Source organism: Natator depressus, chromosome 1, assembly GCF_965152275.1.
Source record: "Natator depressus isolate rNatDep1 chromosome 1, rNatDep2.hap1, whole genome shotgun sequence".
Classification (NCBI taxonomy): domain Eukaryota; kingdom Metazoa; phylum Chordata; order Testudines; family Cheloniidae; genus Natator; species Natator depressus.
The window spans coordinates 238,002,429-238,020,288 of NC_134234.1; the positions used below are offsets into that span (position 1 = coordinate 238,002,429).

A 17,860-nucleotide genomic window follows, 5' to 3' on the forward strand; every position below is an offset into this window, starting at 1 on the left:
AAAAATAACTAAATTCATGGAGGATAGGTTCATCAATGGCTACTAGCCAGGGTGGGTAGGAATGATGTCCCTAGCCTCTGTTTGCCAGAAGCTGGGAATAAGCGACAGGGGATGAATCACTTGATGATTACCTGTTCTGTTCATTCCCTCTGGGGCACCTGGCACTGGCCACTGTTGGAAGACAGGATACTGGGCTAGATGGATCTTTGGTCTGACCCACTAGGACCATTCTTATGTTCTTAGTAGTGCTGCCCATTGTGAAGGTTGCTGACACGTCCCATTATAAGACCCTGTTTTCAGTTGCTTATAAGACTTGGCTAAACTTTAACCATTTGGGCTGAAACTTTCCATGCTGGGTATCTGGCTCAGGCTGAATTATTTGGAAATTTTTTAGTCCAAAACAGTTCAGCTCGTCTGAGACAAAGACTAAAGAAAAATATGCTCTTCTATCCATTAAAAAAATTCTGGTGACCTTTTATTTGAAAAGCTCTAGTATCTCTCCCTGCTTTGGGGAAGGGACTTGCAATTTTTGGGGGGGAGGGGTGTCTGTGTGTGGCTTTCATCAAAGATGTGCCTTTTGGTGTCCCTGTGAAAATCTGCCCAAATTTGGCCAAGCTATAAGTCTTTGAAAAATTGCAGTTTGCACATGCTCAGCAGAGACTTCTTTGATTTTTAGCATCTAGAATGTCAAAGATTTCATCCTCAGTTAAGATGCTCCATCTCTTCGTCACCTAGTGCTGACCAGACTGTTCATGCACCATCCAAACAGAGCAACTAAACATGCTCCAACTCAGGGCTGGGGAGAGGGAGAGTGAAACTGGGCTCTGGTTACGTCTACACAGCAAAGAAAAACCCATGGCTGGCCTGTGCCAGCCGACTTGGGTTCGTGCTGTGGGGCTGTTTCATTGCTCTGTAGACTTCTGGGCTTGGACTGCAGCCTTGAACTCTGGGACCCTCTCATCCCACAGTGTCCTAGAGCCCAGGCTCCAGCCCGAGCTCGGAAGTCTACACAGCAGTACAACAGCTCCACAACCCGAACCCTGTGAGCCTGAATCGGCTGGCATGGGCCAGCCGTGGGAGTCTATTTACTGTGTAGACATAACCTCTGTGTGACTGCTGATCCCAGCCCCTCTGGGCTGGGGTGGGGCTGTGCTGAGAGCAGGAAGTCTATCTATTCTGTGCTCTCAGTGATCCCCCTGCAGGCACCCAGGCAGCATGGAGGAGGAAACTGTCTGCTTTGAACGCACACAGAAGACAGATCAGAGGGGAGGAAAAGGAATAGATTGGGACAAGGAGTCTGGTGAGCCCGGGACTGGGGGCGAGGAGAGAAACTGGAACTAATTGGATACGGAGAATGGGACTAGGAACAAATATGGGGGGTGGGAACAGTGCAGCAGGGAGAGAGATCTAACAAGGAGCTGTGGTGCAGGGGAGGAACTTGGACTGGCTAGGCAAAAGGACTGGGACAAGGAACTAGGGTCTAGGGAGAGGGAGACAGAGGCAGGCAACTGGGGAGGGGATGGGGAGACTGAGATTTGATGAGGGGACTGGGACATGGAGCCTGGGAGCCTGTGGAAAAAATCATATGTGATCATGTAATTAAATACTGTACCATAATTAAGGATGCGAGTCTGTCACGGAGGTCACGGATTCCGTGACTTTCTATGACCTCCGTGACTTCTACATCAGCAGCAGTTTGAGTGTGTGGGAGGGGGCTCAGGGCTAGGGGCTGCGGGGGGGTGCTTACCTTGGGTTGTGGGGCTCCCCAGCTCCCCCTGGCATGGCCCTGCAGCTCCTAGGTGGAGGAGGGGGGAGGAGGCTCCGCCCTCACAGGCCCTGCCCCCACAGCTCCCATTGGCTGTGGTTCCCGGCCAATGGGGGCTGCGCAGCCAGGGCTTGTGCTGGGAGCAGCGCATGAAGCCCCCTGGCCCCTCCTAGGAGCTGCAGGGTAACGCGCAGCCGAGTAGGGAGCCCCTGCCAGCCCCTTCCCGCCCCCCAGCACCAGCAGGGTCCTGGGCCACATGCAGTTGCCTGCCCCCGCCCTCCCCCAGCACCCACGGTGCCCCCGGACTGTCCCCCGCAGAGCTCCCCAGCCCCCTGCCCAAGTTTTAGCTAGGGGTATATAGTAAAAGTCATGGACAGGACTTTCCTGACTTTTATTAAAAATACCCGTGACTAAAATGTAGGCTTAATTATAATGCATACACACAAGGGGGCCCAATTAAGGTTGAACAGACAATCTTAATTCTGTCACTTCCTAATACAGAGTGCTTGACTTTGCAACCTTAATAATGTTCTTTTAATGTAGATTTTGTGTGTGTGTAGTTGATAAACATATTAAGCAACGATGGTCCTAGTATGGAACCTGGGGGTATCATACTCGTCTTGTCTACACTGGTGGCTGCATGTGTAGCTACACACTACAGTGAAAATGTGATATATTTTGATTTTAGCAAGGCTTTTGTCACTGTCCCACATGATATTCTCAGAGGCAAACTAGGATCTAGATGAAATCACTATAGGATGGGTGCAAAACTGGTTGAAAAATAGTACTCAAAGAGTAGTTATCAATAGTTCGATCTTAAATTGGGAGGGTGTATCTAGTGGGGTTCCACAGGGGTCAGTCCTGGGTCTGCTACTAGTCAATATTTTCATTAATGACTTGGATAATGGAGTGGAGAGTATGTTTATAAAGTCTGGAGATGACACCAAGCTGGGAAGGGTTGCAAGAGCTTTGGAGGATGGGATTAGAATTCAAAATGACCTTGACAATTTGGAGAATTGATCTGAAATCAACAAGATGAAATTCAATAAAGACAAGTGCAAAGTACTTCACTTAGGAAGGAAAAAGCAAATGCACAACTATAAAATGGGGAATAACTGTGTAGGCAGTAGTATTTCTGAAAACAATATGGGGCTTATAGTGGATTATACATTGAACGAGAGTCAACAATATGATGCAGTTGCAGAAAAGGTTAATATCATTCTGGGATATATTAACAGGAGTGTCGTAAGTAAGACATGGGAGGTAATTATCCCACTCTACTTGGCACTGGTGGGGCCTCACTTCTGGGCACTACACTTTAGAACAGATGTGGACAAACTGGATAGAGTCCAGAGGAGAGCAATAAAAATGATGGAAGGTTTAGAAAACCTGACCTAGGAGGAAAGGTGAAAAAACTGGGTATGTTTAGTTTTGAAAAAAGAAGACTGAGGGAGGTCCTGATAACAATCTTCAAATGTGTTTAGGGCTGTTATAAAAAGGACTGATCAGTTGTTCTCCGTGTCCACTGAAAGTAGGACAATAAGTAATGGGCTTAATCTGCAGCAAGGGAGATTTAAGTTAGATATAAGAAAAAACTTTCTCACTGTAAGGGTAGTTAAGCTCTGGAATAGGCTTCCAAGCAGGATGGTGGAATCTTCATCATTGGAGATTTTTAAGAACAGATTGGACAAACATCTGTTAGGGGGATGGTCTAGGCTTACTTGGTCCTGCCTCGGTGCAGGGAGCTGGACTTGATGACTTTTCAAGGTCTTTTCCAGCCCAGCAATCTATGATTCTATGAAAACTAGTCTGTATCCACACTATGGTGTGTAGCTACACGTGGCAGTGAAAGGCTCTGGTAGCATGGAGGCAGCAGGGAAGGGCTCTGCCAACACTGCTAAAAATAGCAACACAGATGTGGGAGGCACTGCTTGGGGGGTGTCAAGAGCTGGGTAGGGTATGTATCCTAAGGTTCTGGCATGTCTTTACTCCACTCACCTAAGCAGTGCCTCACTGTCTACACTGTTATTTCTACCCATGCTAGGGAGGCAGGTGATGTATATACTCTATACACAATTGACCATTTATTCCTGGTCTTTGTTTTCTGTCTCTTAGTTAGTTACTGATCCATGACAGTATTATATCTCTCACTACATCACTAATTAGTTTCCTTGTCTGGCATTGCTTCCACAAGCTTTGCTTTTGAACACAGCAAGTCTCCAGGAAGGAAAGGAAGCAGTCCTAATAGGCTGCAGGTCTGCTACAACACTTCATTCTTTGAGACAAATTCTGCCCTTAATTGTTTGTGCCTGACTCTCATTGCCATAAATACACATCAAAGGACATAATTTGAACCTATTGGCTGAGTTTTCAAATGCATCCTCTGCAAATATAAGCACCTAATTACCTGACCTGCATGAACAAATGCAAGTTTGCAGACAATGTGTAGTTGACAAAATGGGCAATAACTTAGTTGTGAAGTAGCATAGGTGCAAAACCTAAAACTGCATCCATGATGTAGAAGACTGGGATGAAGCCCCTTTGAATATGTGGCCATCAATGTAGTATTTGGTGTGTTCTCATGGTGAATTCAAATTACCTAGTCTTCATTCAGCAATGCAAGAACAGATACAGAGTAAAGATGATACTAGTGATTTTTTCCCTTCCATTTCCACCCCTCTTTCTTTTCTTCCCCAGATATTTGTCCTCTCTTTCCAATCAGGAAAGGGGTGAAATGCAAAGTTCAGATCTGGGTGTTGGCCCTCCCTGGAGTTATAGGGGGTATTTATATCTGAGGTATTGGTTCAGGCCTACTTCTACTTTTCAGAGGCTTTTGTCCATGGCTTGTGAATTCATTTGTTCTTTGGATTCCCATTTAATTGGACTGTGACTTCGCTGTGTTTTCTTTTTTAATTGAGGATAAACAGAATTAAGTTATTGGTGCTGTGACAAAGCTCTCTCCTTGTCTCCGTGGGTCCCGTGTTTCCTGGTGGATTTCGCTAGCCTCAGAGGCTCACTGTGACCCTCCACGTAGCCCTTCTCTCTCTAGAGGCAAAGGTCACAGCCTACTGAGCCACTTTCATCATAAGCCAGCAAGGGAGGTGAGGAGAAGCTACCCTCCCTTGCACAGTCTCTATTGTCTCCCAGTCTTAGTGATTAACTGAGGGGCAAAGGGTGGAGCCCAGGCCCACCCTCTACTCCGGGCTCCAGCTCAGGGACCCTAATAGTATCAGCTATGGTAGCTGACTTTTTAGAAACAGGACATGTACAATTCCCTGGGCCACTTCCCCACAGCAGCCCCCACTTCCTCAAGATCTACTTCACCTTTACCTCAGGGCCTCTTTCCTTGTGACTGATATGGTTTGTACTGGTCAGTCTCTCCAACAGCATGACTTCCTCCTACAGCTCCTGACATTTGCGCCCACCTGACTAACTGGGAGGCTTTTAACTAGTTTTGGCCTGATTGGCTTCAGGTGTCCCAATTAACCCAGCTGTCCTCCCTGCCTTCTGGAAAGATCTTAATTGGCCCCAGGTGTCTTAATTGACCTGGAGCAGCGGCCATTTGCTTATCCTGGTAACAGGGATTGTTTAGCCTGTGGCTAATGTATCTGTCTCCCATTACTTTACTATAGCCATCTGGCCTTCCCCCGTCACAGTGCCCTCTTGGAAAGAGGAGGAGAGCCAGATTCATGGTTTCAGTGTTTTTTCACCAGGAATGAATTTGGCCCAATGTCGTTAACAAACAAGAGAATCAGGTCTCTTCCTTCTCACCCCAGAGGAGTTATAGGGTGGGGAGCAACTTAAAGCCCTGCCAGATTCCCACATCCTCCCAGCTGAAGGGCTGCCCACCCACACACCTATGGTGCTTTCTGATCTCTGACTTACCTGCATGGCCAGGCAGATGGTGTTCAGCAGGATGAGAACGAACATCAGGTACTCAAAATAGGTGGAATTCACCACATACCATACTTTGTATTGGTACTGGTTCTTAGGGATGTACCTCCGCAGGGGGCGGGCCTTCAGGGCATACTCAACACATTGGCGCTATTAAAGAGAAAGGAGAGATTAAAAAAATAAGCAAAAATAACAAGGAGTCCTTGTGGCACCTTAGAGACTAACAAATTTATTTGGGCATAAGCTTCCATGGGTTAGAATCCACTTCATCAGATGCATGGAGTGAAAATACAGGAGCAGGTATAAATACATGAAAGGATGGGGGTTGCTTTATCAAGTGTGAGGTCAGTCAAATGACCTAAATCAATTAACAGCAGGATACCAAGGGAGGAAAAATAACTTCTGAAGTGGTAAGAGAGTGGCCTATTACAGACAGTTGACAAGAAGGTGTGAGTAACAGTAGGGAGAAATTAGTATTGGGGAAATTAAGTTTATCAACTGTCTGTAACTGGCCACTCTCTTACCACTTCAGAAGTTATTTTCCCTCCCTTGGTATCCTGCTGTTAATTGATTTAGCTCGTTAGACTGACCTCACACTTGGTAAAGCAACCCCCATCCTTTCATGTATATATACCTGCTCCTGTATTTTCACTCCATGCATCTGATAGGTGGGTTGCCTCAGGTGTAAAACATTAATATATTTCAATGACAATTTTTTTTGGTATGGAATTTCTTTTAGATCACAATGTAAATAAATAAATTCTACTTATTGGAGCCTCCATCTGTACGTCCTGTGGGCCAAATTCTTCCCTCAATTACACTCATGCAACCCCAATGAAGTCAGTGTGGTTGCACGGGTGTTACAGCAGAATTTGGCTCTATGTATGGGCCTTTAAGAAGAAATTCTTTTACCTGGTTCTTGAATGATGACAAATAGAGACAGCATAGTGCTTTATCCCTTTGATAGCCCTCATGTGTTCCACTCCGGCTGTATTTTAGCCCTTGTGTATTTCCTTTGGGTAGTATTTCATGCCTTTGGTTGCACTATGCAGCCATAAGTTACCTGGTTCTTGTCCAGCTCACAGTTCTTGTATTCCTGCTCTCCTTGTTCCTGAAACGTGACAATGACGAAACCAACGAAGATGTTCATCATGAAGAAAGCAATGATGATGATATAGATAATGAAGAAAATGGAGATCTCCACCCTGTGGTTATAGATGGGTCCCACGTCCTCCATGTGAGAATCAATGGACTTGTACAGTAGCCTAAAAGTGAAGAGAAACCCAATGCAGACACTTAGAAAAATTCCAACATAATTGTCTCATAACACCCCATTGGGCTATGTAAGTAAGATGGTGGGAGTCTAAGTTTTAGCTATTTTCTTCTAATTTTATCAATATCGAAAAATGACTTAGCTTTATACAGGGACAAGACACACACTAAACCTCTTGATCTGACTCCCAAACTTTTGTGAAAGTTCAGATCTAGATCTTAATTTATCTGTTCAACTCTGCTGTGGGTTCAGGGCTTTCTGTAGTTTAGTCCTTTAAAAGGTTAAAATAGAAGATCTGCCCCTTCATTTAATATAGTGCAGATAAAGAAGGAACAGTCCAATTTGTTGGGAACTTGGTCCTAGTTTGGGGCTGTTCACAGGAGTTCTGAAAGGAAGCATGATCTTGGCACTTTAAACTATTTGAAGTCATGCTGGCACCAACAAGAGGAAGCTCTTGAGCCTGGCTAGCATAGACAGGGTAAGGTCATGAGACAGCTCATGCCTGAGTCACCCTGATGGAATGGTACTGAGAGAGATGCCGGGCCCCCCTGGCACAGACAGGATGGCACTGTGAGACATCTTGTGTCTCAAGAGCATGGACAGGCCTGTGCTGTCGCATTTCACACCAGCCTGGCAATGGTGGCATGGCCCTGTGAAAAAACTCACCATTTTCTGTAACTATTGATAACGTGCCTCACATGCAGTTCACAGCACAGATAAAGTATGGCATGGCCGGGAGCTATTATACACACAGTATTCTACAATACCAAGCATTTGGTACTAACTGGAACTGTCAAAATGGGAACAACTGCTTTCACTTGGTTGAAAGAATAATAATGTTAATATTAATCAGTAGTAACCAAATATTAATATTGCTTCTACTACTCATCAGTATTTGCTGAGAACTGAAAGTGTGAAAGGGCAACAGGCCTGGCACCAAGGAGCTTACAATCTTCATATACAGAAATACTAATGCTGCTACGACTTCTCCTCTGCACTCTTCTATCACCTTCCTTTAAAGATACCAAAACACTTTACAAACACTAATTAAGCCTCATAACTCTGCTGAGTGGATGATAAGGGATATTATAGAAATCACTTCACCCACCTCTGAAATGTAGCCACCTCTGGGCTGGGGTGTGGCAGCTGTTAAGCAACACTGCATGAAAATTTAGACGAGGGAAGATTAATGGTTAGATTTAGATTTTCCCTTAGAAATGAATGGGGAAGTTGCACTGCTCCCCATCACCAAGCCTTTTGACCCCCTGATCAGCTGTGCACTCACTCTGGCCAGCCCTCAAAGGTTGAAACAGTGAAGAGTGCCATCATGGCAGTCAAGACGTTGTCAAAGTCAAACTTGCTGTTCTCCCAATTGCGGGGCTGGATCATTGGGTGGGTGACCTCTCCGTCTTTGTATGAAATATAATGCCCCCTGTTGTTGGACGGCAGAAGGAAAACAAGAGAGATTTTCAGTTTCCAAGTTAGATCCAGTTAGAGCGGAACTGAGAAATGCAGCTGCCTGGGAAAGGCCAGACTTACCTGCATTCTGCTTCTGTTTGCTTGGAGCTATCGCTGCAGCTATACAGTTTGCCCTAGGGGAGAATGAGAGAAGAAGAGTGAAGTCTCCCTTCATTATGGTTGATCGGTGTAGCAAGGAGACTGCACTTTCTCTTTGCTTAACTGACTATGAGTCTTCATGAAGAGCTGAGTAACAACTGGAGTCAGGAGGATGGAGTATAAAAGGAGAAACCAAAGGGAGAGGACAGAAGGAACATTCAGCATTCATCTGGAGTACAAGACATGGATGTGGACATTCCCAGAGAAAAGCTGCACTGCTATTGATGTTATGCCACAAACTTATGGGAGAGGGTGGCAAAGTGCTGCTTCTGGTTCTTATGACCTGAGGTTTAATGAGTCACCTTTGCGACACGCCTGGTCTTGTGTACTCGGAACTTGGCTAATGGGAGCCTGGGAGATTACTGCTTAACCCAGGCCTCCTATCTGACAGTACTGAGGATGGTTTCTGCTCCATGCAAAGCTCCATTTCCCCTTCCCCTACACTGCTCCATGGTACTCCCCCCCGCTGCCAGAGAAGATGATTCAGTGGGATGGATAAATGAATGGACCCAATGGTTTTACCTTGAACAACTGAACTCCAATGCAGGCAAACATGAACTGCAGCAAAGTGGTGACGATCACAATATTTCCGATGGTTCTGATGGCTACAAATACACACTGGACCACGTGCTGAAAAGGAAAGACAGGGGCAAGAGTAACTGGAGGGATCATCCCGAGCTGCTGTTGCTATGGGAGAAGCCCAAGGATTCAGCAAAAATATAAAAAACCCAGTTTACAAGCTTCATAAAGTGGTGTCTCAGGAAAGGAAGAAAAGACTCCTTGGACTGTGAGCTGTAGTCTTGTGAGCAGGCAGAAAAGTGTAGAAAAGATCAGAACTCAGCTATATGAATACCCTTCCTGGTCAGGTGAAGGGACCTGGCTGATAGAGAGAAGGCAAGAAACACAGCCCACCTATCTGCAAACCAACCTAAAGCTAGTGCATTAGGCCCTCCAGCCTTGTCAGTGATCCTTTAAACACTACTTGAGGGGTGTGAAAAGGCTGGTACTTCTTGACTGAAGTAACCTGGGTTTCTAGCCTTGAGAACAACTTGTGGGGATCAGGATTTCTCTAACCTTTAGTCCCTTGGCTCTGTTGATGGCCCTCAGCGGTCTGAGCACTCGCAGGACACGTAAGATCTTCACTACGTTGATGGCACTGGACCTGGAAGAGAGTAGTAATACATTAGCTTTTACAGTAACAACAGGAAGTGACCTACCTGAGGGGACAGATGGATTCTGGAGTTTCACCAACAATGTCCCATTTGTAAATACTGTAAGAAATCCAAGGCCGCCGAACACTTCAGAGTCATCCCTTTGCTGCATGCCATGCCACTGAAAGCATCAAGGTGGCAACAGGGGTAGAATTCGGTACCGTCTGCTTCAAAGGCATAGGCTACTTCAATTTTGGCTAAAGAAGAATCTCCATTAGCTGTTGGTAGCATAGGGTTTATGACAGATTATCATAGTGTGATTTAGTATACTAGAGGACAGTGGTGCACGTGTGCACACACACAAGCAAGTTCCTTACAAATCATTTCATTTGAACTGCGTCCTTGCTGTGAATAAATATATAATTCAGAGACATCAAGAATGGTAGATACTCTCCTCAGAATACATCTAGTTTTTTAAAATGTAACTTTAGCCATGTTTCAGAACTTTCTGTGAAAGGAAGGAGCTTTTAGGAGGCACTTCAGAAAGCACTGAGATAGGTTGGGAAGCTACCCTACTGATGGGCCCTGCCTCTTGATCAGAGTCCAAGGGTACATCCCACTAACGTTAGCTATCTCCATTTTATTCACAAAACGATCAGAACACAGGGAGGGCTCTCTCGAACAGGACAAGCTGCCAAATACACGACAGACGTGCAATGGAAAAGGGTGCCAAGATGCAATCACCGCAAGACATTTTAAGATGAGGGCACAAAGAAGCACACCACTGAAATGCTAACATAAGAAAGGAGCACATCAGTTAATTCCTGGTGTCTCATGAATTTAAAGGTTCCTCATCCAACCTGGGGCTCGACTTGGCAAGGTGCTGAGCGTTTGGGTTCTGATCCAGCAAAACATTTAAGCATGAACTAAACTTTAAGCAGATGAATTGTCCCCTTGAATTCAGTGGGACTACTCATGTGCTTAACTTTAAGCATGTGGATGAGTGCTCTGCTACATCTAGAGCAGAGTGCTGAGTCAGCACCATGCAGGAGTGAGCCCCTCATGAAGAATCCCTCCTGCAGTTGTATGGTGTAAGGCCCCTGCCTACAGCTTTTGGGAACATTCTCCTTTTGCTAGCATATGAAGAGCCTGAACAAGCTCTTCAAGGGCTGCGGATAATCACCAAAATGAGCACTGAACAGTTATTAAGAAGCTGATAGAAAACCCACTGAAGTCAAAGGGAATGTTTCTGTCGACTTCAATGGGCTTTGGATCAGGCCCTAAGGAAGCTGTTATTCGCGTAATAGGAACAAGGAAGAGTTGCTTCAGGATCAGCTGGGTTCTTGTTATATAGGAATTACCCTGGCTTCTAACAGAACCAAGTGGTTCCATACGCTTGGTAACGTTTATGGAAGGAGTGTTTGGGTAACAACAACAACAACAACAACTTTATAATTTTTTTGCAGGATTCTCCCTAGGCTCTCAAAGTGCCTTGCAAGCATTCCTTAAGGAAGAGCACCTCTGTGAAGTAGATCTATATTACCCCATTTTACAGAAGGAGTCACTGAGTCACTGAGGGTGGTATATGGGAGAGCCCAAGAGTTTCATGACTCCCAGTTCCTTATCTTAACCACTGGACTACACTCTTCTCTTTCATTTGCTATGTCCGATATCTCCTGCTCCAGGTCATTACCGACAGACAGCATGACCCAATTCATATTGAGCCTTATATGTTAGTATAAGCCACTTGCTGAATGAGTCTGGAAAACAATTCTGAGGCTTCAAGAAGACTGTTGTTGTTCAGGGGAGTGTAAAAAATAAAAAAATCTTGTACAGACAAGCCAACATAACCCATCTAGTACCTCCCCTCCCCCTCCCGCCCTCCCAACAGAACAGTAAATTATCTCAGTCAAGAATGGCTCACTCACTGGATCCCAAAGGAGATGAGAGACACGCTGACCACCAGCAAGTCTAGGATGTTGAAGTAGTTCCTGCAGAAGGAGCCTTTGTGGAGGAAAGCTCCATATGCGGTCATCTGCGAGGAGGCACATGGAGACACAAACAAACTTTGCCATTAGCAGCTATTCGGGGACCATCTCTCAGACCAAGTCCAACTTGTGGTGCTCAAGGTGTATATATTAAGGAAGGGCAATATTTTTAATGCAGCAGTCATTTTACCTCAAAACCCCAGTGGACAGGTTGGATCCCAGTGGAAAGAAAATGAAGTGGGAGACAGGGTAAAATAACTATCATGAGAATATATGAGGAAAAGTTTCAAGCCAGTGTCCAGCCCATCTGGGGAGCGAGTGCTCATTTGGGGCCAACAGTAATTCTTCCTTAGAATTAGAGCATACAGAGAACATAAAGTTCACTTAGAAATAGCAAAGCAACACAGTGAATGTTTGCAAAAACAACTCATTGCAACCAAATGCCTTCCCCTTTATGTTTAATAGCAAGGCACTTATGACTAAGATGCCTGCATTTTATAAAGGTTTCCAGGACTAGGCTGAATAAAAATATTACATAAAAAGGGACTGTTTCTTGGGATATTTTCCCGGGCAATACCATCTGGAGTGGACAGCTGAGACCTCCTCCCTCTGAGTGAGAACAACAACTGAATCACTTGGGGATTTTACGATTTAGGCCAGGGCTGAAACAATAGGCAGAATTCCCTTTTTATTTGGTTCATTCCCTAGATTCAGAAACTCAATCCCGTGTCCTCTCTACTTGCTTTCCCTCAAGTTCAGCCCCAGTTTGGTCCCTGTAATTTTGTTCAAGAAATGAAACATGTATATTTCCCCTCTCTTCCCTCTGTTCCTTTCTCACAAATCCTAAGGAAAGATTCCATGGGACAATGTGACTAAAGCTTCTGTACTAGGGAGAACAGTCAGCAGGAGCACCTTCCACTCTTGGAACATTAAAATTCCACTTCCGGTATGAGGGATTCCCTGCCCCAGAAGGTGTAGTCTACTGAATAACAATGAGATTCTGAGAAAAAAAAGTTCCCTTTCTGTGGGGCAGGTGGAATTTTCCAGCTTTGGAACTGTATTTATTGAGTGTAAATACAGATGGGTCTGAACAAAACTCCAGGCCTAAAAACCTCTGAACTTTGGGATGTCCAGAAGTTTTTAGACCTGGAGTTTTGGTTCAAACCTCTCTCTATTTACATTGTCAATAAATAGTTCTGGAGCCTTAGAATTCCCTCTGTCCCACAGAAAGGGAGTATCTTTTTGGGAAAGTTCAGACCCTGATTTGAATTTTATGGGCAAGACGCATCTCAAAACACAACTAGATGAGACTAGCATTGCAGTTTCTGAAAATGATTAGCTTTAACCAGGCTGCTCAAAGCAGGAGAAGAACAATCAGAGGCTAAGTCCAGTTGGATTGTGAAGGATACACAAACTTATATGGATTCTCTGGTTCCTGCTATTAGTCCAGATACCGTACTTCCTGGCAGTTTCCAGCCCTGGCTATCCATGGCAATTCCAGTCAAAGGAGCGCTGAAGACAGCATGATATAGTGCATGACTTTATTTACCAAACATCCATGGCATTAGGAACTGCCTACCAATCAATCAGTCGGACAGAACTCAGAAGGGAAGGAAGTATAAACTCTGGCCTCAATTTAGAATTTATACTTATGGACACATTTGACTGGGGGAAGGGAGGGTTCTTGCCATGACAAAGGTGGTAAAGATGCCCTTTACTGCTTGTATTTTGTATGGCAATCTTGAAAGAAAGAAGACACCATTGAAATCAGGGTGGGACGCTCTGCTGGGTTTCAGTACTGTATGAACAGTGGTTCTTTACTGCCTGTTGGAAGATTTCACTATATTCAGGGAAGATACTTAAAGAGTGTATAATCCAGGGTCTGCTTTCCACCTGTGGCACTGACCAAAGCAACTGCAATACCATTTTAAAGAAGAATTATAGTCTTTGCTTATACAGCACTTTATATGTTCAAAACATTGTACAGACATTAATTAATTAACGGTCATCACAACACTGTGAGGTAGGGAAGTGTTATCGGCCCCATATTACAAATTCTCCACTGTCTTGAGCTTTGTACGGTCATTTGTGCTTGTCCAGTCAAGGCAACTTTTTACACCTACTTGGTGCTCATGTAAAAGACTGTACAAGATGCAAGACAGTGGAGAAACAGGCCCTGAGAAATTAAGTGACTTGTCTTGAAGTCAAACTACGGGACACTAGCAGAGACAGGATTAGAACTCAGGATTTCCTAACTCCTAACCCTGTGCTCAGTCCCTGCTCGCCTATCAGTTACACCTGGAAAAAGTCCAGGGTTGAAATCCTGGTTCCACTGAATTTAACAAGAGTTTTGCCATTGACTTCAATGGGACCAGGACTGAATCCCAGAAATAGTTACTAGAAGGTTTACTCCTCCAGGGGAAAACAGACCACTCTGCTAGTGGATTTGTTAGATAAAACATTGGGACTTGATCCCACTCCCACTGAAGTCAATTAAAGCTTTGCCATTCGTATCAGTGGGAGTGGGACTGGGCCATTGGTGGTATACTATCATCAAGTCAAATGCTCTTGTACAGAGAGCTAAAGATTGGACTAAACTTATATTTAACGTTGCTGCTTTCCTTTTTAACATGTTATTTTTTGTGGGTGATAGATTTACTGGGCACACACACTGCATGCAGCAGCACAACAAAAAGTGTGGGCCTCTTTGGACAGCACTGTGGTTTTGGTGCTTTGAAGCCAAACAGACAAGCCCAGTTCCTAACATTCAGGGAGCATCCTGCCCTTCCAGTGTTCATTTGGATATTGTATTAGCTGTCTGAATTATGAGATCTCAGCAGCTCCAAGGAGAACGCTGCCATCCGCCAGCGCTTAAAACCAGTTCACTGAGTAAAAAGCAAACTGCCAACTGAACCCTGCATCTAGAGAGCCAGGACATTGCTTGATTACTGTTATTTAAAATATTAGTTTTTGGGAAAATGAGAATTAAGACAGAGGCAACAGATTTTTATTTTCTTCATTGCCAAACTATTCTCCTGTTCCATTTCCTTGTGGCCAGGGTGTTCCCCTGAAAAATCAGAAGGGGGTATTGAGCCAGGCAGTTTCAGCCTCTGGATCAGAGATTTTCAACTACCAGTACTCGTCCCAGTTATGGGCCTTCATTCTTTAGTGACTGGTATTCTAGGCTCCTCCTCCAGACCTTAACAATGAACTTCTGTGCTGGGCCCCTATGGAATTCTGTTGTTTGTCTCCCATTGAGCCACAAGGGACTTCTGGCTGCTACAAACTTCAGTCTCATGATGGTGTAGAACTCAGAGTTTCACTTTGGGTTTTGGAATGCCAAACTGTGTGAGGGAGGAAGGGCACTGGTTCGCACAGTGCTGTTCTGCAGTGTGAGTTCCACATGTGAGAGGTTTGCATGCTCATGGTTCTTAGTATGGTACACATGTACTGTTGTCCTGAAACGATTGGCAACTGCTGGGGTAAATTTCTGGCCTGTTTGCCCTTTTCTTGTCCCTGTCTAATATTTCCTGAGAGAATCATCCCTTCATATTGACTCCCCAATGCAGCATCATGCTGACACTGGCCTTAAATAACTAATGCCATTTGAATATCAAAATTGGACAAAAGATCTGTTTAGAAGCTTAGACAACTACTAATAAGCTAAAAAACAAAAGAAAATCCTGTCTGTGGAGATAACAACGGGATTTAAAGTGATACAAAGACAGAGAGAGCGAGAGAGAAAGAGAGAGAAGTGTATTGCTCAGATTGGTTACCTTAAGAATAATTTCTAATGTAAAGATACTAGTGAAGACATAGTCTGCATTGCCTAGGATCTGAAAAATAAGCACAATCGGGTTAGTGGTACTGAGCGTGACCCAATACAAACAGGCATGTGTGTTAGCAGCAGATAGTGGCAGAGAACTAGTAGGCTTATAAGTGACAGATAATAATGGAAGAGAAGATGGGGACTTTACCTTCAGAGCAATTTCAATGGTGAAAATGACAGTAAAAACTATATCAAAATAAAAGAGAATCTGTAAAACAAAAGGGAATAGGGATGGAGGGGTAGATCAGTGAGTGATCACTGGAATGAGAAATCACCATTCAGAATCAAAATGCACAAGTCTTTTAATAGGAGGGCAGGAAGGAATAGATGGGAAATGGTTTGGTGAGAACATCCTGTTGAATACAATGAAGTTCTTGGTACAGGATATAGGCAGCATATTAATGAAATCTTTGCTGTGAGTTACAATCCCATGTGGCTTCAGAGGCAAAATAATATTTTTTTAATTGAATTTAATTTTATAAAGAATTCAAGGGTTTCCCAAAGACATTTCCAAATGGAGAGTACAAGGATATCTGGTCTCTCTGTGGAAAACATGTGATTTCTTTTTATTAACTTCCATTCAAGTTTTTCGGCGTCCTTTACAATGGAGGGGGAAAAGGCTCCAAATTGCTGTTCAGGGGCAGCTATTGCTCTTTTTTTTTCTATGCTGATTTGTCATGAATTGAGGGAATAACAAACATATACATTTGCAAGTTAAACATAATCATAGCTTTTTGTCTAGAATGACACAAGAGAGAATGGCAGGTCCCGAGGTGTAAAGTGACACCCAAAGCAGGACCAGAATTTGACCCTATATATTTGAGACGAAGGAGAATAACCATGTCAGAGTCAAATCTCCTGCACTCTCCCAACCCTTTTCTTTCAACTGCACTATTAGCCATGCAAATTGTGAATGTCTTCTCTTTGGCTTACTCTCTTGCTAGTTTGATTAAGCTTTACATTTAATAGTCTCCCAAGAGAAGTGGTAGAAGCCTCATCTCTTGGCAAATGTAAAGCCGGACTGGACAAAGAAATAGTAAACATAATCTTTCAATGGGAGGGAGATGGACTGCATCACACAGTAGAACTTTCCTGTCTCTAGATTTTATGGTCAAATCTAGACATGGTGTAAATGTAGCAGAATTTATGATGATTGGCTAGATTCCAGTTTATTATTGTACCATGTAAATATAGAGTAACTATTGCATCCGGTGGAGTCACACTGGATTATACAATGTAAATAAGACCAGAGTCCAGCCCATTTGTCAAACAGGGGCAAGTTACACTACCTAGCAACTTACACTCAGAATGTAATAATCCACTATGAGTCACAGCTGAATTTGAACCAGAGAATTCCACGGAAGTCAGGCTGGGTTTGACCATGTGTGTCTTGGTAACTTGAAAATGAAAAGGACCATTTCAAGGATGCTCAGGCCCCAAATACAACCTCCATTAATTTTGGTATATTATAACTGGAAATGTCCTCCTTATTCCAGTGTGCTGGGGTTTTGACAGTTGATTATTATATCAGTAGAATAATTTTATAATCAATGGGCCAGATTCACTGGTACCCTCTGGCTTCTTTGCATCACTCCGGTGCTACAAAGCAGATATAAACTTGATTAAACTGGTTGATTAAGCTGGGTTTGCAGATGTTTTGCCTCACCAGAGCTGTACAAGGCAGCTGGAGCACACTGGCGAATCTGGCCCAAAAGCAGCATCTAGCACAGGTTTCACATATAAACAAAGTTGTGCCTGAAGGAAGTGACTGCAGGTTACCTCTGTATGCAGCTTTATTTACTGGCAGGTCTTATACCAGCTGGTGTGTTTATTATTATTTAAAGGTATTCTATCCAGGGACAAATTAAAGTCAAAACAATCCTGCTGGGCTGGAATGACTTCTCACTTCAAGTATATAATTATATAGGGCTCAATTGGGCCTTGAAGGCACAGGCTGTTTGGTGCTGGGGTTGGTGTGGAGGTGCAGCTCCTAGAGCAGAGGGGGGGCAAACTACAGCCCGCGGGCCACATCTGGTCCGCAGGACCCTTCCCTCTGGCCCCCCGAGCTCCTGCCAGGGAGTGGGGTCAGGACAGGCTTGCAGAGGAGCCAGCCCAACTCCCCGGCAGCGTGGTGAGTGGGGCGGAGGATAGCCCCTGGCCCCTCCCCTTCTGCTACTCTCCCTTCCTCGCAGTCACAGTTCCCCCAGCACCTGGGCAGCATGGGTGTAGCTCCGGCCGGAAGGCATGGCTATAGCACGGCCAGACCTGGTCCTCCAGGGCGGCGCGGTCAGGGGGAGTTCTGGGGTGGAGGCAAGGAGCGGGGGGGGGGGGTTTCAGGGGGGT

At 44.6% G+C, this 17,860-nt stretch overlaps 1 protein-coding gene across 1 annotated transcript in view; it reads right to left on the reverse strand.

Moving 5' to 3' along the window:
• CACNA1C (calcium voltage-gated channel subunit alpha1 C) overlaps nt 1–17,860 on the reverse strand; it is a 714,429-nt gene that overhangs the window by 105,260 nt on the left and 591,309 nt on the right. Inside the window, exons 21-29 of the mRNA XM_074938754.1 lie at nt 15,666–15,725; nt 15,465–15,524; nt 11,629–11,735; nt 9,624–9,711; nt 9,072–9,179; nt 8,472–8,524; nt 8,218–8,364; nt 6,723–6,924; nt 5,651–5,809 (exon numbers count right to left, since the gene is read on the reverse strand). Of these exons, the coding sequence (XP_074794855.1) occupies nt 5,651–5,809; nt 6,723–6,924; nt 8,218–8,364; nt 8,472–8,524; nt 9,072–9,179; nt 9,624–9,711; nt 11,629–11,735; nt 15,465–15,524; nt 15,666–15,725 (984 nt within the window). The remainder of the gene's footprint in view (nt 1–5,650; nt 5,810–6,722; nt 6,925–8,217; nt 8,365–8,471; nt 8,525–9,071; nt 9,180–9,623; nt 9,712–11,628; nt 11,736–15,464; nt 15,525–15,665; nt 15,726–17,860) is intronic.